General features: G+C 37.2%; 2 protein-coding genes across 2 annotated transcripts in view; one reads left to right on the top strand and one right to left on the bottom strand.

Annotated features, from left to right (window-relative positions):
* Positions 1-197: 197 nt before the first annotated feature.
* Positions 198-7,578, top strand: LOC100890283. Its single transcript, XM_003730888.3, has 5 exons — positions 198-436; positions 2,353-2,458; positions 3,317-3,456; positions 4,630-4,713; positions 5,279-7,578. The coding sequence occupies exons 1-5, from the start codon at positions 203-205 to the stop codon at positions 6,503-6,505; spliced, it is 1,791 nt and encodes a 596-aa protein (XP_003730936.3). The 5' UTR covers positions 198-202; the 3' UTR covers positions 6,506-7,578.
* Positions 7,579-12,127: 4,549 nt separating this feature from the next.
* The window catches only part of LOC100890197 (sn1-specific diacylglycerol lipase beta), a 13,130-nt gene continuing 2,200 nt past the window's right edge, over positions 12,128-23,057 (bottom strand). Inside the window, 11 exon segments of the mRNA XM_030985181.1 lie at positions 12,128-12,574; positions 13,400-13,568; positions 14,529-14,724; positions 15,939-16,011; positions 16,319-16,387; positions 16,628-16,755; positions 17,756-17,908; positions 18,998-19,081; positions 20,275-20,324; positions 20,327-20,403; positions 21,106-21,368. Of these exon segments, the coding sequence (XP_030841041.1) occupies positions 12,394-12,574; positions 13,400-13,568; positions 14,529-14,724; positions 15,939-16,011; positions 16,319-16,387; positions 16,628-16,755; positions 17,756-17,908; positions 18,998-19,081; positions 20,275-20,324; positions 20,327-20,403; positions 21,106-21,368 (1,443 nt within the window). The 3' untranslated portion in view covers positions 12,128-12,393.

The following is a 23,057-nucleotide window of genomic DNA, read 5'->3' on the forward strand; positions in this document are numbered from 1 at the left end:
AGTGAAATGTATTTAAAGTTATATTGTGTCATTCATGAAAAAGAATGCAACATTTCTATTAGATAATTAAATAATAATTCAAATTTTTGAATATATTTTAAAAACAAAAATTGATAATTTTACTGCAAATTTTGCTTATTATATCAATTTAAAAAAAAAGTAACTTGAAAGTGGTCATTTTATTTTCAAGATGGCGGCGCCCATGGACGTTTCTGGGAGCGAGGAAGAGGAGAAAAACGACGAGGAAATCGATGTTTTGTCACCCAATTTTAATCCTTTAAAAGCATTATATGCTTCAAATGTAATCCTTCCAGTTGCGGATGCTTCTATTTTCAACAATTTAGCTGAATATGAGCGTTTTATGAGCAAAGATGAAGGGGACACGAAAGGACAAGAGCAAAAATGTGCTCCGCCGTCAAGGCGTGCATTGGAGCGGGTAAGTGACGCCTACCAACTATGACGGCAGCACCCCTGCCACGGCCCGGGTGGGCAGAAATGTTGGCGCTTGTTCAGAAACGTTTCCAAAATTTGACCCGTAACTCCGGCTTGGAGATACCCTACTAAAACATACCCACTGAATTAAATATTCATTAAATGTCCAAATAAAGATCATGAGTTAAAATTTGTTATGTTTAGTCTATTACCTGTTTCATGTCAATTTTCTTGTTATTTTTTGAGTATTTTTGGGAAAAACGTTGATATTAGTATACACTTTTTCACAGGTTTCATGGCAAACCGCTGCACAATACAAGTACATACCGATGGTGGGTTGAGGGCAGGAGCGCGCCTGTGTGAAGTTATCTACCGTAATGTTTCAGATCCTATTACGGTAGATAACTTCACACAGGTGCGCGCCCGCCCGCAACCCACCATCGGTATGTACTTGTATTGTGCAGCGGTTTGCCGTGTAACCTGTGAAAAAGTGTATACTAATATCAACGCTTTTCCCAAAAATACTCCAAAAAAAACAAGAAAATTGACACGAAACAGGTAGATCTAATAAACATAACAAATTTTAACTCATGATCTTTATTTGGACATTTAATGAATATTTTCTTCATTTTGGGTATGTTTTAGTAGGGTATCTCCACGCCGAAGTTACGGTCAAATTTTGGATACGTTTCTGAACAAGCGCCAAAATGTTTGCATGATCAGATGCACTTGTATTACTGTACCTACACAGAAATAACCATCTGGTATCGGTCATTTCTTAAAATAAACTGACATTTGTTGACATTCCCCATACAGACGGTATCCTAGACGAATCATTTTCCCGATTATTCCCTTATTTTCCCTAATCTTCCCTATTTTCCCCAATTTTCCCCAATTTTCCCCAATTTTTTTCTCAATTTTCTTACTCAAAAGGGGGGGGGGGGGGGGGGGGAGGTTGTGAGATGCCATTTTTTTCCACCTGAATCTCCCCTTCTTTTTTTTTAAATCAAGGGGGGTGTGGTTGTGCTCACTATCACCCCTCTTCTATGTGCCATTGGCATTGGTGAACTCTTCCTGCTTCTCAAAAAAACACTTTGAAATCGTTCAAGAAATAAATTAAAAATGTAAGATTTTGCTACCGGAGTTATAATAATAATAATATATCTTGTTTACCCAGGGTAGCCTCATCAGTATTCATACTGTTCTCCTTGAGCGATTTTTTAAACCTTCCACATGTTCCTAATGAAAATTAGTTAAGGTTCGATTTACATAACAAAAACGCTGACCTCTTACGAGAGTTGTTAATTTTAGTTCTGGTTGAAATGTGAAGACAAGCGGTATGCATCATTTTACATGTAAAAAGCTGTTTTTGCATTGCCAACTTGATACTTACTTTGATAACATATTCTCATAGTCATATTTTTTATTAAATTCTTGGCGGATTTAAAGTGCTTTGAATGTGAAGAAAGTAGAGTCCACCAGCAAACTCCTAAGCCAGTGTGCAATGTTTTGTCGGTTGGGGAATTGATGATTATGAACGCTTTTTAGGATTTGTTTATATCACTCTTCATGCGGGTATATGGGTGCCAATTACGGCTAGATGAGATCAATATCATATCTAATTTTATTATCTAGCCCTTGGGCCTAGCAAAACCCATCGAACTTACTCAAAATATGCACTTTTCTTAACTAGATTCTAGTTAGACATAGCTTTTAAAGTTTAAGGCTTGGTGATAATAGAATATGATATGATATTGATATTACCCAACCTTAATTGGCACCCATTTGCCTATACAGATGTGAAGAGTGATGTAAACAAAACCTCAAATAGTTTTTCTTCACATTCTGTGATTTTGTAAGCGCTATGGTACTCTTTGTTAGTAGCACTTCTAAATTATCAATATTGTTGTTATTACACAGCGTCATCTGGAGCACATGAGAGAAAAAGAGAAAGAGCTTCCAAGGAGTACATACCAACAAAGGAAGATGTTTCAGCTCAACGTCATATCTCGCATGGAGAGTGAACGTAAGTCTATTATCTACAGTCAAACCTGTCCTAGCAGCCACCTCTCTATTTATAAAGGTCACCTGTCTATAGTGGACACCCATATTGCCCCCCTCTTGGAGGAAACATGTATTTAAGAACTTGTCTACAAAGGCCACCTGTCTATAGTGACCAGTTTTCCCGTTTCACTTGGGTGACCTTTATAGACAGGTTTGACTGTACTTCTAAAGAGGGGACCGACTTCTGCTCCAGCGGAAGGTGCTCTGCAATTGTCGCCATGAATAGGGTTAGGGATGGGATAGGGTTTTACGTTTAGGTTTATGGTTAGGGTAGGGTGAGGCTCAAAAAGTGCTGTGTTCATTGTTAGGAATTTGGTTAGTGGAGGAAGCAATTGTTGAGTATATGTCCTACAACTACTTAAGATCATAGAGGGGGAGTTGACCCTGATGATAATTTAATTTGATAAAAGCAGATAGGGAAACAGATCAGATGAAATTTTGAGGAAAAATCCACAATAATTTAAAGGGCTTAGAAAGTTATGAATTTTCATTGTTGTACAGTTGTAGGCAATCTAACTTAAAGTTTTATCTCTGTACCTCATTTACTGAAACTCATAATTTCCCTTTCCTCGATTCAGGCAAGAGTATATTATTTCATAGAGGCGTGTTTTGACAAATGTGCAATGAGATATCAATATAATAAAAACTGTTAGCTGTAAATTTCAATACACCTGACTTTATAAGCTCCATCAGGGAACTCTGTGAATTACAAACATGATTTCAAAATTGTTGGATTAAAAGGAGAAAAGTATTTGCTCAGTTTGCTGACCATTCATATAAGTCATTAATTTAGCACATTTTTTTCCCTTCTTTTTCATAGATACAAAGGAATCACCTTTAGATCTTCTGAGGCAATGTGTTGAGAAGCGATGTAAAGTCCGGGTATGCATCCGTAGCTTCAAGGGGCTACGTAGTATCTGCATCGGATATCTGGTGGCCTTTGACAAAATCTGGAATATGGTAAGAAAGATTCTTCTGCTACTTAAAATGCCTTCATCCTTTGATGTTCTTTGAGGTGTGATCATTTAATCCATTGCCTACTGCAACCTGGTGGCCCCTATATTAAATCTGTGAGAATGAGAGAATTCCATAGTCAACGGGTTAACCTACTATGAGGTAGAATGCCTCAGGGTGGATTACCCCTTGGGTTCTGGTATAAGATGAACAGACATGTCCAGTTACATTTATAACCATAAGGGTATGCTTTGAACTGTGAGCTTTTGATAATGAGGATGACTTCTTCAGGGTACCGTAATACGTCAGTCACACCAATAAGACGGACACCAGACCGACTACAGAACAAACAATTAAAACTACCCCCATTGGCCAACAAAAATTCCGTTTGGAGTCGTTCTTGAGTCGGTTTGGTGGTGGAACTGGGATAGCAGAGTCAGTATTTAGGGTCAATTGCTTTGTGGCATGATAAATGTGCAGTCATGCAGTATGAAACAGTTTCTTTCATTTTTTGCATCATAGCTGCAAGATTTAAGGGGGGGAAAGAAGTAAAATGGCACTATACAATTTTAAATCTTGAGGAATGGATGAAGATCGAAGGACTAAAGTTTAGAAAAAGAGTAGGAGGATTGATAAGCATATACGTTCAGATGTGAAAGAGGTAGGAAGAGAGAGGGAGGGGGGATGTCTGCCAACCAGTACGATTTAGTCGTATTTAGTACGATTTTTAGAAGCAAATACGACAGTACGATTTTCCTCAATAAAATACGATTTTCAAAAAAAAAAAAAAAAAAAATCAATGGCAAAATGCCTATTCTGTCCTATAAAGGAACTCACATCGGCAATTTGGGGATGTTCATTGGTTCATCGAACACACCAGTCGTGACGAAATTATTCATATTCAACCAATGATCCATAAAAAAAATTCTTCCTGTATGTAGAAACTGTAAGAGGCATTGATCCGCGTAACAGTCCATGTTTATTTTTAAGAATACAACTTTTGTCAGAAAAATACAACTTTTGGGATTAAAGAATACAGTTTTTGTACTCCAGATGTTGGCAGGTCTGGGATGGAAAGGTCTTTAAAAGGACAGAAACAAGTTTGATTATCAAGATAAAAGAGATAACCAGAAAACAACAATTCCAAGGCTTCATTGTTTGTGTGTATTACTTGTCTAGGCTCTAACAGATGTTGTTGAAATCTACAAGAGGCCTTCAACTGGAAAGAGATTCCATCATGAAGAGAAAGTCACATACTCCATGGTGAGTACAGTGTTTTGTTCCCCTTCTCTGTGTATCTGTGCATTTATATATCTTTCTCTGGCTTTTACCGTTGCTGTTTCTCTCTCGCTCCCTCCCTTTCACTCTCTCTTTTACTCTCTCTTTCTCCCTTTCTTGCTTCCCGTATTTTGCTCCCTTTAACCCTCTCTTCCCTTCTCTATCTCTCTCTACCTTTTTCTCTCATTCTTTCTTTGCAGTCTCAAATTCTCAATTCCGATATTTTTATGAAACATAGTTGGGCATTGTGTATCTTTTTGCTAGTATTTGGGTTATCTATTTCTAATCATATCTTTTTATTCATTCAGCATCTTTTCTTAAAATATAATTAAAAATTCCTTTAAAATTTTATTAAATTTTGTGACAATGCATGCATCATTTATACATATAGTGAAAACAGTGATTGTATGATCAAGAAACAACTGTATACACTTTGTATAATTGAATGGCTTTTAGGTTGTAACAAAATCAGGAGGGATCCATCCATTGCAGACATTTTCTCACAAAACCCCAAAACTACATGTAACAACTGTGCCCCCTTCTCCTTCAGATCATGTCCAACTTGAATCCTCCGCCCAAGAAACCAGACCCTCCCAAGCCTTCAGAGCAGGAACAGAAAGGCGCTGGTGGCAAGAAGCGCGCCAAGGAGTGCAAGTTCTGCCGCATTAAGCACGAAGCTCTCATGGAGCAGCGGGCTGCGAGTGATTCCAGAGATACGGAGGCATCTCAAGATTGGTCCAACAGCGAGAGCAGCAGTAGCGGGACTGATGAGTACTCAAGCACAGAGGAGAGTGAGAGTGATGGAGAGAAGGAGGTGGACAAAGTGAAAATGGAGAAGGCAAGGAGAAAGCAGAAAACACCTAGAAGACCATCTAGATTATGTCCGAATGGCCATGAAAGATTAAGAACCCAATCTCGGAGACCTCAATCCTCCAAATCCGATGACAGTCAGTCTAGTAAGAAGGATTTTTCTGGTGCTAATGTTGCTGCAGAATCAACCTCAAAGATATCTACCTCTTCTGTTGCCAAGAGAATGACTTTAGAATCTTCAGACTCTTTGTGGACTGCAGCTTCGAGCTCAGGACCTAGACTAGCAGAGGGAGCTGGGAAGAGTACCAAAGAGGGGGCATCTGTCAAAGAATCTGTTTCAATGGCTACTGCATCCACTCGAGAATCAAAAACATCTTCCGCAAAGGCTAAGAACTCATCATCATCAAATCTGTCAGATACTAGAAAGTCAGATTTACTTCTTTCTAGAATGACTACATCAGCAACAAATCAAGAATCGTCTACGTTATCGTCACATACTTCAACAACAGCATCATCGACTTCAAAGACATCCTCTACACCATCATCAGTATCAAAACAAACATCAAAATCGAGAACATCATCTGCACCATCACGATCATCATCAAGTAAAAAATCAACTGCATCATCATCATCTTTGTCACAAGCGTTTTCAAAGACTCTTACTATTGGCAGAGAGCCTGTGAAACTCACAGACGTGAAGAGTCAGGATGGTAAGGAGACAAAAACCATGAAGGAGGTCGTTCATCTCGACCCAAAGACCGGAAAGCGTCTAATTCAGCCGGAGGAGTTCAAGCGTCGTCATGTCAACCAACTCTTCATTCGCGGGGACCAGGTGGTCTTGGTCTCGGTAGACAGCGACATGGTGGAGGTGGATTTAAAGAAGGCTGCTGAAAAATCGGAAGAGAAATCGTCCGTTGAGGGCCGGAAGGGCGTTAAGCAATCCCATGTATCCTTTTCATGGAGTTAGTACCTTTGGGCTCTCAGCAGGTGAAATGAGTTTGTTCCATTTTCAGGAGTGCGCCATGGCCAAGATGGTTGTGCGACATGTGCTCTGGCGACAATTGTTCTGCAGTCAATATTCTACATTAACTGGATTCTGAACTTCCAACCCTTGACCAAATGCTATACTTAACCATAACTGTAACCCTACCCAACTTTAAACCCAGTTTCAACTCCAACTTCGACCCTTTATTTTCGATGAAAGAAAGCATGAGCTTTGTTGTTGCCGGAGCAAAGGTCAGATAACTCACAGAGATATCTCCTGGAAATCATGAAATCTGTACTTCCATGTAAACAAAAAATGATATTATAGTGTCTTTGTGTCCATGGATGAAGTAGATGAACTCTTGATACAAGTATGCAGGCAGTGCCTGAAACTGGTGAAAAATTGGATGAAAATTGTTAGCTGAGTGCCAGAAGGGTGGTCAGCTATTGCACTTTTAATACAGGGAGTTCAGTTAATGCTCATTGGGCTGTCTGCAGAGTCTAGTCCTCTGCAGAAACTTGAAAACCAGAAGGGTATTAACTATCAGCACTTTAAATGGAATCGATACCTGTTTGGCTCTCTGCAGGCAAATATTATTTGGGTTCATTTTCCGGAAAGTGCCATGACAAATGTTCAGGAAATCGTGAAAACCGCACTTCCATATTGTTTTTTAAAGATATTAAAAGCGTCTTTGTACCCACAGATGAAGTAGATAAACTTTTGATACAAGTATATAGAGAGTGCCTTCAATGTGGGTCAAAATCAGATGAGAAATTATATTGGTGAGTGCCTTAGGGTGTACAAGAATTTAACTTCACACAGAGTTTACGCCTTTTAGGCTCTCTGCAGATTGATGATATGGGTCCATTTGAGGAAGTGCGTTGTAGCAGAGATACATATGTCCAGGAAATCATGAAATCTGTTCTTCCATTAACAAATGAGATCATACAATGTCTCTGTGTCCAGGAATGAAAAAAGATGAACTTCAGTTACAAGTACGAAGACCTTACCTTCACTGCTATCGTATCTCAGTGTTCATGATTATGATATAAAAATGAATGCATCATTCATTAAATCATGGTTGCATGAGCTTTAGGAAAAGGCATTTACATTTATATGAAAATAGGCTGAAAGAAATTGCTGGGATATAGTTGATTTTAGTGTTTTAATTATGAATATGTGTTATTTGAAACAAATGGCGGATGTCATGAGTACCTATCAAAGAAAATGCATCAGCAAAGCAGTTGCAAAGGTATTTTAAATCTAAGTTGAAAGTGAAAGCAATTTTAAAGGGCGTTGCAGGGATTTGCTTGGTGAAAATCTAAAAAAAAAATAGTGAAAGGGCCAAAATGTTGTAAACAATAATAATTGAAACTTTCCTATAAGTATGGTGGCAAGATATTTTCAAATTTCAGTTTTGCAACTGGCAGTGTTTTATTCATCCCATTTATTGAGTACAAAATGAGGGATGCAATTTTCACTCATTGAGAGAAAAACACAGTCTTTTTTACCGCAAAAGAAGTGGATGCTATAAGATAACACCAAAGGAAAACAAAATTGTTACACTTTTACTTTATTTTTTTGAATTAATTTTTATTGGCATCAATATAGCAAAGTATAAAACATTTTAGTGTTCCATAAAAAAAGGATATATATAAAACATACCATTGAACATTCTGAAATTAGTATATATTTTCATCAACACTGATAATTTTTAGAGATGTGTGGGCTACAACTCTGGTTTGTTGATCCAAGTGTACTTCTGGCAGATATATTTTTTTTCAAATTTTCTGAATTATAATTGTAAACAACTTCATGTTTATGTTCCACTGTTTAACAAAGGATAATAAATTTGTTCAATTATTTTTTTACCTGTATAACAAAATGCAAGACCTGGTCTATGATTTTGTGTTTAGATCCTCAATTTAGATCAAATTTTAATTTGCCTTGTGCTATTAGTAATCTTTTATTGGATTTTGTTTCTTAATATCAAATTATGGACTGAAATTCTTACTATCCATTGCATTGCCAACAATATACAAATTTCAATTGCAAATACGTTATAATTTACTCTTATGAATAACCTGTCAATCAACATCAAGACACACATTTTGGCAAGTTACTTACTTTTTCTCAAACAGAAAATGTTGAATAAAAATCACTTTCTTCTCCATCCTATAATTTTATGTTCACCACAACAAATTTATAATGTTCACATCAATTTTAAAAATTTGCACACAAAATACAGTACATGTACTACTAATTCAATACTTCACAAAAAACACTTTTCAACAGTACTGTCTACAATAATGAAAACAAATAAAATTTTGGGTCGGTATTCAATTGTTAAGTCAGACAACTTCCTTGTTTTTGTTGAAAGGTCCATTTCATGTACGATAGCTGTATACACAAAATTAAAGATATACTCCAGTTCTGATAAAAAAAAGAAAATTAATTCTCACAGAATCAAAGGAAACTTACACTGAATGTTCAAGATTACAAATACATGACATGTGCCAAACAATTTTGGAAGAAAATGTATACTGGCTGAGTAATGAGCATAGAAAGACAAGGAAATCAAGGTAGTACTAGCCCCGACACCATGTGTGTTGTCCCATATATAGCTTTCTGTGTACAGTGCTTGTTACTTTACCAAGACTCGGTCAAATTTATTATGATTTTGATGACTCCAGAACCTTGCAGTGCACACCAATACTTACATGCTACATGATCAACTGTTTCTGATCCTTTCCACACCTTTTCTTTCGCAATGCAATCGCATTACCAGTACTAAGGTTTATCTTTAATTTTAGGTGATTGGTACACTTAAAACATTTATTTCAAAAGACCGGTAGAGGGCCCAAAGGTAATATGACCATAATTCACTACTTGCAAACAAGCAAATATGTGATAGATTTGGAGATAGCTTATTTGGATTGGCCAAGTGCTGTCAAATTTGCAAAGTATTTTGGCATAAGTTCATTCGCTTAATTTCGGTTAAATCCGAGTATTGAATTGAATACCAGCCTAGGTATAAACATATTTCAGTATGAATTGAAACAAAAACACATCTTTTGCTTCAGCTTTTGAAAATTAAGAAAATTTAAGTAGATTGTATTCATTCAAGTCCACAATCTGCAAGAAGTGTGCATCTTAATAAAGGCAAGTTATCTTGCATGAGTTTGCATAATCACAAAAAACACAAGAAGATCCAGAAACAATAATAGCGACATATAAAATGTAAAAGAAAACAAATCAAACTTCAAAACATATTTCATATTAAGTACAATTGTATAGCTCTAAATTTTGGTGAATAAACCAAATGCAGAATAGCACAAAAACATACAAAGGTCCTATATGACCTTTCAAGCAAAATGAACTTATCTACTTGAAAACTAGTCAGCAAGATTATGAAAAAAGACATATAAATATCTTTGGTATTTTATGAATATATTAGTATGTCCTAGAATTATTTAATTTTTATCCTTCATAAGCATATTGATATGAATTCTAATTTTCTTGAAGCAATCACTTCAATACTTGCCACATGAGAAAAGTATGAGTAAGTTATTTCTCTATTTACATAATGTTAGGATTTGGAATACACATTCTAATAAACAACACATAATATCTCCGTTTTTAACCATCACCAAACATAAAATCAAACATACATTGTGTTTGACGTTACAATACATTACAATCAGTTACAATTTTCACTTTGAAAGGTACATGTATGACAACGTTGAAAGCACCTGTAAAAAGGATATAATTTCAAAACCACCACAGTAATTTCATTGTTATGCATTCAAGCCATAAAAAGTTAGCACAGTAACAAAATAAAATAGCAAAATATTTAAACATATATAACATTTATTATCGAATAGATATTTGTTCACAAGTACGGGACTCTGTACTTCGTTTTTGCATCAAATTTAATGATCTGTAAATAAAAAATTCTTAATATATAACATTTAAAAAACTACACATACATAGATGACCACACAACGGTTATCTAAACAATCTTCATACATTAAGCACTGATCAAATTTGGCATAACAGAATGTGTACAATATTTGTTAAGTCTCCTTTAATAAATTTTGCTTAAAGGCACGAGATAAAATCAACACAAAATGCACTTGGTTCAATCAATATCACAATTTGAAAAAGATTTCTCAGATTTACCCTGCCAAATTAAAACACATACCATTCAACAACTTTCATATTTAATTGTTTAAAAAGTCCTCTCTGTGAAAAAATAGTGAAAGAGCAAATATTTCAGTAGTATGTTAACATTGTGATCAGCCTAGAAATTGGAAATGTGGAAAGATCCTTAAAATATTTTTTTGAGCAAAAAAAAAAGATCAAAAAAAATAAAAAATAAAAAAATAAAAAAATAAAAAAATTATGTCAAACACAAGTCAACATGTGCAACATTCTTTCCTATCTTTCAAGGAATCAAAAAAATATATCGACCTGTAACATCAGAATGTTTCAAGTACTTCTGTTCGTTTATCCTACTCCAGGCTAGGCTTTTTTTGAAATATGTACTTTTTCTCTGCCACATAAAGCCTTCACTTTCAATAATGCAGCCATTTGTCCTACCAATGTTTGGGCGTAGCCTATATTCATGAAGGAGAATGATTAAAATATAGTTAAAGTAAGCTCTTTAATTTGTAGAGTGCAAGTGTCAATCTTTCAATTCTGAATAAATTACTGTAATTATGTGAGAAAATTAACAAATAACCTCTGAAAAATTCTCTCAATTCCCTAGACTTAATACAGGAACCACTCCATATCTGTTGACGATGGGTGACAATAATATCATGAAATGATAATTCTTTCGTGGCAATATTTGTTTATTTATTCAGTTACAGAACTGGATCAGTTTTAATAAGAAGAGATTTACACATGGCACTCCAGAAATCAGTGGTCTAACTCTATCCATTCAGGACAGGGATTAAACCTGGGTCCTGTTTCATTAAACTCAGCCAATCAAATGCCATGATTTCAGTAGCTTATAACAGTTATTTTTAACTTGTTATTGATAACAAGTTTTATAAAACAGGGCCTTGCTTCATAAAAAAATCATTATCACTAACAACTGCCACAGATATATGATAAATCTGCTCATAGCCATTTAAAGGGATAGTTGAGTTCTGTTGCAGAGGGTGCTACACAAAATATTTTTTTTGTGAGAGAATGAAAAACTGAGTGTTAAATTCGAAAGAACATAATATTTAAATGACAAAATCATCTTTGTTTGATCAAAATCGGTTCAGAGACGACTGAAATATAACGATTTCTTATACTTACCACCACAAATATTAGATATTTTGACAAATTTGAAAAAACAGTTAAAAAAACCCACGAAATAACGCCTTTTACGTCGTATTTCAGCCAATGCCGATGATGGCTTTTTTGTTGGCATTTTCGTGTTGCTTATATTACCCACAATCAGCCGGCTCATGTTTTGTTATTTTTAATTAAATAATTAATTAACGGTCACCGTGTTTTTTTTAAAGCGGAGCTGAATTGGTATGATCGTATTGGCTAAATTTCACACATTTTAGGGTCTAACATTACCTTCATAGCAATTTAAGGTTCTAAAAGGGCACTATAAATGTCATAGATAAGAATAAGAGCAATAACCATGCACTTTCAAGGCATTTGCGGTCTGAAAAAAGAACTCAACTATCCCTTTAAATGAGAGGGTTTCAGTAACAATCTTCGCATCTCATTATTAATATCAAGTTGTATGAAACAGATCTCAGGTCTTGAAGTCAGTTATAGCTGATGAAAATACTAGCCTACGGTATGTCTTGTTCATAAAAATCTGGGTTGGCCGACTATTTCTGGTCTCCTTCCATTTATCATGATACATCCGGATGGACAACATGACCGTTCTTGACCTGGTCCACCAACCAAGCAAAGGCGTCTTTGATGTCTATTGGTAGATGGTCCTTGATCATGCCAGGCCGGACCCCGATGTGGTCAAACTGACGATGGGTCACCCAGCGAGCGCGGTATTCGTCCTTTGATCCACAGCAACCACTGGGAAAAGAGATGGGGAAGATTTATTATGAATCATCAAACTGCAAATCAACTCAAATTGAATTTTAAACGGTATTGTGGTTCAGTTCTGGAAGCGAAAAAATCTGCAAAATGTATTTAGACTTTCATTCGACTACACGTACGCTTCATTGGTACCAACCTTTCAACTGTTTTAGAATGACTCTATAAATCATCTCTTATTTATTTGATTAATATCTGATGGCGTAAAATAAATATCTCATGGTTGCTAGATAAACCATTTTCAATATGTATTCAAATTTATACAATATGACTTGGCAATGAGCTATTACATTCACCTGCTATGTATTATTGTATGTTGATATCCCGATTGTGAATTGCATACATTAGTTGTTGCTAGGTAGAACAAACATTATGGCTTGCCCTACCTCACAACACGTAATGTGTGCAATTTGCATTGTGACCTATTAAAATACAATCATTCCTAACAAGTAAATGAAATTTTTTGTACAAGGCACTTCACAAAGACGTATGCATTAAATTAAAAAACATTATGAAATGACCTATTCTACCAATACCATACATGTATGTGCATGTGTGCACAATTTCAACATGATTTTGTACTTCATTTACAAATTTGTTAGTCCAAAAAGCCAATGATACATGATTAACAATGAATTAAAACCATGGACATTGGAATATGTGAATACTATTTCCAATGAATGAACACTAATGGTGTTAAATAATCACTGTCGTTCGAATTCCTAATTATCCAACCAACTTAATGCTCCCATTCGCATGCTGATTTCTTTACAGTGGTGTACAGAATGAAGAAGATTTTTTTACCCAGAATGCATCTCCCTCCGAGTGATCCAGATCATCTGACCCGGTGGATAGAGGGCCATGAACTCCTTACCACCTGTGACACTGGAGTGTCTGCCGTTAGACGATGCACCACGCTCGTCAGCAGCAACATCCACTTCAATGGATACAGCACTATGGATCCCACCATTTCCTAATACAGGGAGGGGGAAGTAAGAGTAATGATGATAAGAAAAAGAAGGAGAGAGAGAAGAAGGAGAAGAGAAAGGAGGAGATGAAGGAGGAGGAGGAGGAGGAGGAGGAGGAGGAGGAGAAGGAGAAGGAGAAGGAGGAGAAGGAGGAGGAGGAGAAGGAGAAGAAGAGAAAAGAGGATATGAAGAAAAAGGAGAAAAAGAAAGGAGTAGAAGAGAAAGGAGATGAAAAAGAAGGAGAAGAGAAAGGAGGAGAAGAATAAGAAGGAGGAAGAGAAAGAGAAGGATAAAAAGGAGGAGAAGAAGAAGACAGCAAAGGAGAGGAAGAAGAAGACAACAAAGGAGAGGGAGAAGAAGACAACAAAGGAGAGGAAGAAGAAGACAACAAAGGAGAGGAAGAAGAAGACAACAAAGGAGAGGAAGAAGAAGACAACAAAGGAGAGGAAGAAGAAGACAACAAAGGAGAGGAAGAAGGAGACAACAAAGGAGAGGAAGAAGAAGACAACAAAGGAGAGGAAGAAGAAGACAACAAAGGTGAGGAAGAAGAAGACAACAAAGGAGAGGGAGAAGAAGGAGGAAGAGAAAGAGAAGGAAGAGAAGAAGAAGACAAGGAGAGGGAAAAGAAGGAGAAGGAGAAGGAGAAAAAGGAGGAGAGGGAGAAGAAGAAGAAGATAGTATTGCTCCGGCAATTGATTGATGCTTACAGAACCAACTTTGACGTCACCATCTGATAGATGCCACTAAGTTCCAAACATGAAACGTAGCAAACAATGTAGGATATGTTTAAAATCACTTTTTCTCTTACATTACTTTGAATCCCTGGCAGTATTCGTAAAAAATGATGTATTTCAAATTGTCATGACATTTCGGCCGGATGTCCTATAGATATTACCTATAGAATGCCAAGTAATATCTTTTGATGTTGATTTGATACATTCTACTTATATATAAATTATCCTTACCTTCTCTACTGCCATGCCCTTCCTCTGTAGGAGTGGCCAGGAGTCTCTGCTCTGCCCCTCTAGGGCTGGCAGGCAGGAGGGGCTCCCGGGGGTTACAGCACAGCCCATCCTCGTGATCCAGATCGTTGTAGGATAATGGGAGATTCTCTGGAAGACCTTTACAAGTGTACCAAAGACCACGCAAGATGACTCGGTACTGAAAAATAAAATAAAATATTTAAATTGTAATGATAATAATAATAGCTACATTTATATGGCGCACGTTTCCATCCCAACTGATGCTCAAGACATCCACTAAAAACTATGATTACCCTTGCTTTAGCCCAGCTTTCCCAAGGCACTAAAACCATTCAAGGAATAAATTCCTACCAGGTACCCATTAGAGTGGAAAATGTAGAATAATATCTTGCCAAAGAATATTTGCGCCACAGCAGGACTCAAGCCACAAACCATATGTTCCACAGTCCGGTGACATTATCCACTAGGCTACAACTACCTCTACTTCAAAATGGTATTTATTGTCAAATCAGTCATGGCAATTTCATAGAGAAGGTTGATTATCGGTGATCACGAAAACATTTTTCCATGTGGAGAAATGTTACATGCAAATGATCACTCTTGCAATGCACGCATATTTCAAATCATTCAGTAATTAACAGCATTGTGGAAAATGATTTTAAAGAGACATGATTGTGCAATCACATGAACAAATTTTATGTGTGTAATGGTTTTAACATTTTGTAATTTTCAGCAATTAAGGCAAAGGAAAAAAAAAAAATCACAATGATGCCTCCGCCATATAGCGTTTTTTCAAACTAAAACAGAGGTAATAAGGTTCTCAGAATATCATGATTACAAGCTTTTATTTTCATATACATGATCTTTGACCTCATGACCCCCAAATCTACTCAGTTCATTGGCTCTGCAAGGTACATACAATGTACATGTTTTGAGTTTGATGGTAATCCGTCCATCTGTTCTAATGATAATGCAATCATAAACTATTTTTGCAAACATGATACACCCAATGACCTTTGACCTCATGACCCCAAAATGCAATCAGCTCATTGGCTCTGCAAGATACATACATGACCCAAGTTTGGCTGGAATCCATCGATAGGTTCTTGAGATAACGCGATCACAAGCTATTTTTGCATACATAATGAGCCATGCGACCTTTGACCTTGGACCTCATGACCCCCAAATCTAATCAGTTCATTGGCCCTGCAAGATACGTACATGATCCAAGTTTGGCAGGAATCCACCAATTGGTTCTTGAGATAACGCGATCGCGAGAACGGGGCGTACAGACAGACGGACGGACGGACAACCCGAAAACATAATGCCTCCAAAATGGACATGCACATTATTATGTAATTGACTGAGTGATTTATGTATGTTGAATGTTACCTTAGGCACTGGACATCTCTTAATGACTTCAATTAATGAATCCCTGAGCTGCTCAATAGTACACATACTCATCCTGTAAAACACAAGTGAAAAAATAAGAACATCAATACCAAAAATGTACAAGTGTAGGTTATACTACAGTGTCATGCTAATATGACTTTCATTTCCCTATTTCAGCAATTTTTGTACAGGTAGAGATAGCAAAGAATATTTTCCACTTCATAACAAAAATGAAGGTAGAAGATTCCTTTAGGGCAACACTATGAAATAAATTAGCAATTTTTGTTCTTGGTCTAAAATTGCTATACATTGATCATCAAATAGTTACAATTGTTGGAAATAGTTCTTGGACTATCCATAAAAATGGAGTCCATACCCACCTTGGAACTATATCTTCTCCTAGGACAACTGCAGTAACAAAACTCTGAGAGTATAATACTCCTTCAGCACTGAGAAAGAAGAAGACAAAAACAAAATTGAAAGAATAAACTCACATAGAATCACAAAGCAAGATCTCATTTTATGTTAGAATGGTTGTGTTGAAAGATTTCTCACATATGGCCGACAATAAAAAAGTATCCCTTTGGAAGAAGAACATATTTATAAATGTTGCAAAATTGCAAAGTTTAGACATGGATATAATAGCTAGTATACCTCGAATGCAAAAACCAAAACAAATTTAGACGTACTTGATAAGGCCACCAGGGGGTGCGAAGGCATATGCTTTGATCTCTGGGTACTGCTCTCGGAGAAGGATGGACAAGATGGCCGCCACCCCGGCTCCAAGGCTATGACCTGATATAACTAACTTGTATTCCTGAGAATTAATTGAAAGAAATAGTAATCTTTTTATAATTGAACATTGGGCTTTGATGCAAAATCAATAGAAATATTTAATGAAAAACAGGGCTCCATAATAATTTTTTGGGGATGGGTTCAGACTGAGATTATTATTATTATTATTTTTTTAGGGGGCGGGCAGCATGTATGAGCCCAATTTGAAAGAAATCTGTCAAGAAATGTGGCAGTTAGAGCGCATAAAAGATATTTGACCATTGACCATATAAAAGACGGAACAATGAGGGCAGCTTCGCCCAAAAGTGATAGGTGTGTAGACTGTAGTAAGACACACCTCCATACAAAATTTGAAAGAAATTCGTCATGAAATATGACCTACAGAGCGCACACTTGACACCCACCAAAATATGACCTTTGACCCTATAAAACACGGAACACTGGTGGCAGCATCACCAAAAATAGTATAGGGGTATAGAGTTTACCAACATACACTTTCATACTCAATTTGAAAGAAATCTGTCAAGAAATGATGCAGTTAGACTGCACACTAGAATGCACACAAGACATCCACAAAAATATGGCCTTTTACCCTATAGAAGACGGAACACTGGTGACAGCATCACCAAAAGTTATAGGTGTGTAGATTATACCAAGATACATCTCCATACAAAATTTGAAAGAAATCCGTCAAGGAATGTGGCAGTTAGAGCGCACACAAGAATATGACGTGGCTGCGGCGGCGGCGTAACGCTGCTGAATCCAAAGTACCCCACCGGCATACTGCCGGGGGATACAATAATGATAATGATTTGATTACGCATGTTTCAATAAGTGTTGATAATTAAGATTTGATGTCATTTTGATGCTCAGTATCCATTATGAAGCAGAACTTATATGCTTGAATCAATCAAACTAAAAGTACGTACATTTTGGCTTTGGCAGAGGTAAGGAGATGAGATATGTTAAAACACAGTAAGGGTGGACTCCCCTTTTGAGCAAAGCACACAATATATACTCACTGGATGTCTTTGGAATGCATCTTCAAGTAGATTGAGCTCCTTTAGTTTGTTCAGGATGTACTTGGAGTTGTTGGCGATCCCTCTATGGGCATAGATCTCATGGCCCTCTATGTCCAACCTCTCAGCATCTGCAGAGACATCGGTCAACATGTCCTACAAAGAGAGATGGTATTGGCATTACCGGTATCAATCAAGGCTTGCTCAGCTATGGGGTGGTAATTACCCACTGCAAAAAAGTCAGCCAAGGTTGTGTACACAGGCAAGTACGCAGGATTTTTTCAAGGGGGGGGGGTTTTACATTCATAAATCGGGCCGAAAATTTTGCAACGACTCAGCCAACCGCTGAATAAGCCGGGGGGGGGGGGGGGGGGGGGGGGGGGGGGGGGGGGGGGGGGGGGGGGGTGTAAGAGGACACTTTTTTTTTTTTTTTTTTTTGGTCTCGAAATTTGAAAAATTTGACATTTGGCTCCATTGGGGGGGGGGGGGAGGGTAAGGTCACCTTTTTAGGTCAGCTATGGGAATACATTTTTTTTTTTTTTTTCTTAATAATTAAAAAACAAAAAACAAACAAAGGGGGGGGGGGGGTTTAGGGTGGTGGGGGGGGGGGGGGGTTTACACACATAAAATACCAAAGGGGGGGGTTAACCCCCTAACCCCCCCCCCCCCCCCCCCCCTGTGTACGCGCCTGTGTGTACATGTAAATGAATGGCAACGGCTCGCAACATCGATCTCTGTATTTTAAGATACAGAAAGGTGAAGCCTATTACACTGTCGTTTGCTGCATTGTATCTGAACAAGACTTTAGAGATGAACTTGAGTTCTGGTCATGTGATTACATTGTAAAAGAAACTATCTGGATGCAATTAGGAAAAGTTAATGATGAAATACATAAGAATTTCGTGAAGACTCTGAGGTTATAGAATCATCAAATAAGACATGGACTCAATCTTGCTGAAAGTAACATGAACAACATGTAGAAATGTGTATATGGGACTACACATACATGTGACTTGATAGTTTGGTCCACACATCTCGGCTATTAGTCATCATATTTCAAATAATGATGAAGGCATTTGAAGGGAAATCCTTTTCAGGTGGGACACTTTATCTATGAAACTCCTCATTTTTACATAAAAAGAGTGAAAAAGCTAAGAAATCCCTTTTTTCATATATAGAGTAAATATTTTTTATTGCATGATTTGCAAACTCATTCAAGATAACTTTTACTTCCATGGCTCTTACCTTGAATGAAAGAGTCCCTCTGATTGCGATGACCACTGACTTATGTGTATGATCCAGGGCAACGAAGAATGGACTCTGGAAAATCTGTTCAAAAAGAAATCATTTAAACAAGTTTCAATTATGTTTCAGTCATATAATAATAATTACAGTGCTTATATAGCGCCTTACACTTACTTTGTCAGAAGTCTCTAAGCGCTCTACAATAATGCAGAATAATTACCCTAGCTTTAGCAGTGCAGCTGTTACGCGCGCTGCGTTTCAAGGAATAAATTCCTACCAGTGTGGCAAATGTAGATCAATGTCTTGCCAAAGGACATTAGTGCAACGGCAGGACACGAACCGCGGACCTTGTGATCGACAGTCCGGCGACGTATCCACGCGACCACAACACCTCTATTTATAGACCTATGAGAGTACACTTCACAAGTTTAATTGATAAACTTGTTTTCATAATGCATAGAGGCATGACTGGTATATTGAAGCACTTCTATGACTTTGGCAGTGATGATTCTAAAATGCATAAAGAGCGAATACCATATTTGCCGGCGATAAGGCCGCAGCGCCGCATAGGCCGCACCCCCGATTTTGACATCTAAAAAAAAAAAAAAACATTGTCGAAGATGGATTCGATCTCTTGCGTACAAACGTTGATGTGACCAAAATCACCGCCTTAGACCGCTCGGCCATCCCGCAATGATGCCATACCCTGCAGTTTTCTCTGATGTATACATTGAAATGGATTGAAAATGGCGACTTCGCTTGCTAGATGCTTCGCGGCAGCTCCGTTAAACGGGCCCTTCTTTTAACTTTTGCAATGCATTGGCACGAACTTAGATCAAGATCTATCGGCAGATGTTGTTTTGGAAGTTTATTTTTGTCTTCAAGTCAACAATGCAAGATAAAATTGTTGGTAAGATGTGTGGAAATGTCCTGTACCATAGTGGTATAGTTATTTTACCGTTCGTAGTCCCATATGTGCAAATTCGTGCTGGTTTTTGACTTACATTTTTTTTTTTTTTACTGTTTCGCCGCAAAGGCAGCACCCTGACTTTTTGATATTTTCTCTTCCAAAAATACTGCGGCCTTTACGCCGGCAAATACGGTACTCCATGTGTAAAAGATCTCTGATTATTTGGGGGTCATTTGTACAAAAGCGAACTAGGACCTGGTCTAAAGGGCTATCAGCTTGATACAGACATCAGATACATGTATACTAAAATCTGAGATGTGGACGGTATGTTTTATGTATAGGACTTGCCCATCAGTTTAAATCTTACCTTATTTTTGAAGGTGACATAGAGCAGATCCTCCTCGTCTGCCCTGCTAAGGATCTTATGGCTGTGGTGTTACACTGACAGCAGTTATCACCTATGATGCGCTCAGAGGGTCTAATACAGGCACAGCACCTGGTGGATAATTCATAAGCAAAACTCACTTTGTCATGTACTGGTAGATGCAACTAAATTGATTTTGAGTGCTTTGGTCAGGTCTGAAGATTGTTTTTTGATCATCATGAATGCCAGCAGTCTGCATACCGGTACTCAAAGCAGACATCTACTGTAATAGCTTCGAAAAGACAAATGTTTTCATGGACTGTGGTAATTTTACAAGCATAATTAAGTCACAGTGTTAACCCAAAGCTTATTAGAGTCACCTTTTAGTGACGTTTATTTCTATCTTTTGATCCAGAATGCTCTGAATGACAAGTTTTACATTAGTAGAAAGAGCAAACATCGCATGAAAATTTGAGTCCATTTATGATTATTAAATGGAAAATAATGATTGAAGCCATGTTTACATAGGCCTCCTATAAAACTTCTGGGGTAGAATTGAAAATTTGGGGACTAATGTGCATCAGACCCCTTTTAAAGGCTTGTTTTAAGGCTTGTTAAGATATGATGCAGCGTTTGATATAAAGTGTGATACATTTCACATTTCTGTATCTTACAACACAAAGCTTATATGCAACTCCTTTGTTGAGCAGAGTTGCCATTCATTTACATGTTAAAAAACATACCATATCTGAACAAGCCCTTAGTGTCAAGCCCTTACATGTAGTTATAAAAAGTTATAAAATGTTGTCCAATAAAAGAAATATATTGTTTTACCTGCCAGCACAGCACAGCTTACACAGCCAGCACTTGAGATCTGCAGCGACTAGGACGGGCCAGCCGTTGGAGGCCATCGAGTATCGGAAGTAGTACCACATGGTTTCCAATCTCCTCTCCACCGGTTCCGTGGGCAGGGCTACATCGGGTCCAGGATCTTTGCAGGAGGCTGTCATGGGGATCTGATCCCTGATCTGTCTCTGCTGCTCAACCTGGACCAGGATCAGACCGGCTACGATGTCCGATAGGACTACATCTACACCCTGAAATAATTGCAAGAAGATTTTAAAAATGGACGTGTGATGGAACTTTTGATCTTGCCTTCTGCAAAACACAAAACTGTTCCCCATACCCTCACATAACCAATCCTGTAACAGACTGGTACCATACGTTATTAAACTATACTACACATACTTGACAGGCATGAACACACATGAGACAAAGAATAGGATGAGTGATTGTACCACACATGCTCCTGTGACAATTGCTCTGCAGTATTTTCCTACACTTACTTCTTACCCTATATTCGTGATGAAATAAACCCCTATGGCAAGGAGATGCGTGATTGAACTTTTTGACAATACAGTCTGCAAAAACTCTATAAAACATTGTATTTAAAACACTTTTCACCATCAAAATTTGTCTTACAATATTTTTTGTGGATTTGACAATGAACAAAGTTCCATGTGCTGCTTATTCCTTTCCCCCTCCAAAAATGAAAGAAATGAAAAGAAAAATTCTTACATATAAATGGCAATCAGCTGAAACTTTATATATTACTAGCTTAAATAACGTTTAAAACCCTGTATTACATGCAATGGACAACAAATCCTGTCTAAGTATTCAAGTGTAGAACAGTGTCAAGACAAAAAACGCCTTTGTTTTTCCTCGTGAACCAGATCTATGTGCCACATTTCAGTTTGATTCTTGCACGGGATATAGTTCCAACCAAATTTTAAAATGTCACATTTCAACATTTGAATGATCATTTAGAATGATTGTTTGGACCCTCGCTGGCATGGAAGATGATATATGGCTTTATCTTACATGAAAGAGTGATGAAATACAGCTGCGGCTTCTGCATATGCAATCTGGGAATTCTCATCTTTCTTCAGACAAAAACAGCATCTACGACATCTGGAAAGAAAGACAAAAAAAGGTTCTCAGATTTATCAGAATTAAACAGGGGCCGCTACATCACTGTCAAGAGAACATCTTACTGTTGCTGCCACAACCTCCAAATATGAACGCCCCGGTTTGGAGAAAGAGCAGTCGATGATATAATCATTCCCTTAATCTCTATTTCACATTTTGGCTATCTTGCAAACAAAAAATTGTAATACAATGAATGCTACAATACGAAGAATTTTCCCTAAAATTTGGTTTCGGGCAATTACAGAGCCTACTGGGAGAGATGCATGGACATCACTTTCTGCATACCCGCACAAGCGTGTGTATATTTACCAGTTGCCCAATCTCCCCACATTACAGCAAGTCTTACAAGAGTAATTAAAACAACATTTTCTAGAACCTGCTACAAACACATCATGAACAAATGATTTGATTTGATTTGATTTGATTTGATTTGATTCATTTTTTACTCACAGTAAAATCCCAGTTCAGCTATTACGCTGTTTTACGATGGGGCTGTGCATATACAAAAAATAAAAAATACAAAGTAAACATAAGAACAAAAACATATGTCACATAAAGAATAACAAGATAGTAGAATTACGGATGACAAACCGAGTAGAGATAAATTTTATATGAATTTGTATGCATGTATACGTAAATATAAGTTTGTTTGTAAGTTGGTTTTAAACACATATTGTAAGAAATATCAAAGAATTTTAACAACGTAAATATGATAAAATATCATCTGATGAGAGCCAGAAGGGCATTGACTGTGTGTTCAAATAAGATGCCCTTCTGGCTCTAAGCAGACGAAAATA

The sequence above is a fragment of the Strongylocentrotus purpuratus genome, unplaced genomic scaffold (assembly GCF_000002235.5).
Source record: "Strongylocentrotus purpuratus isolate Spur 01 unplaced genomic scaffold, Spur_5.0 spur5_scaffold_14, whole genome shotgun sequence".
Taxonomy (NCBI): domain Eukaryota; kingdom Metazoa; phylum Echinodermata; class Echinoidea; order Camarodonta; family Strongylocentrotidae; genus Strongylocentrotus; species Strongylocentrotus purpuratus.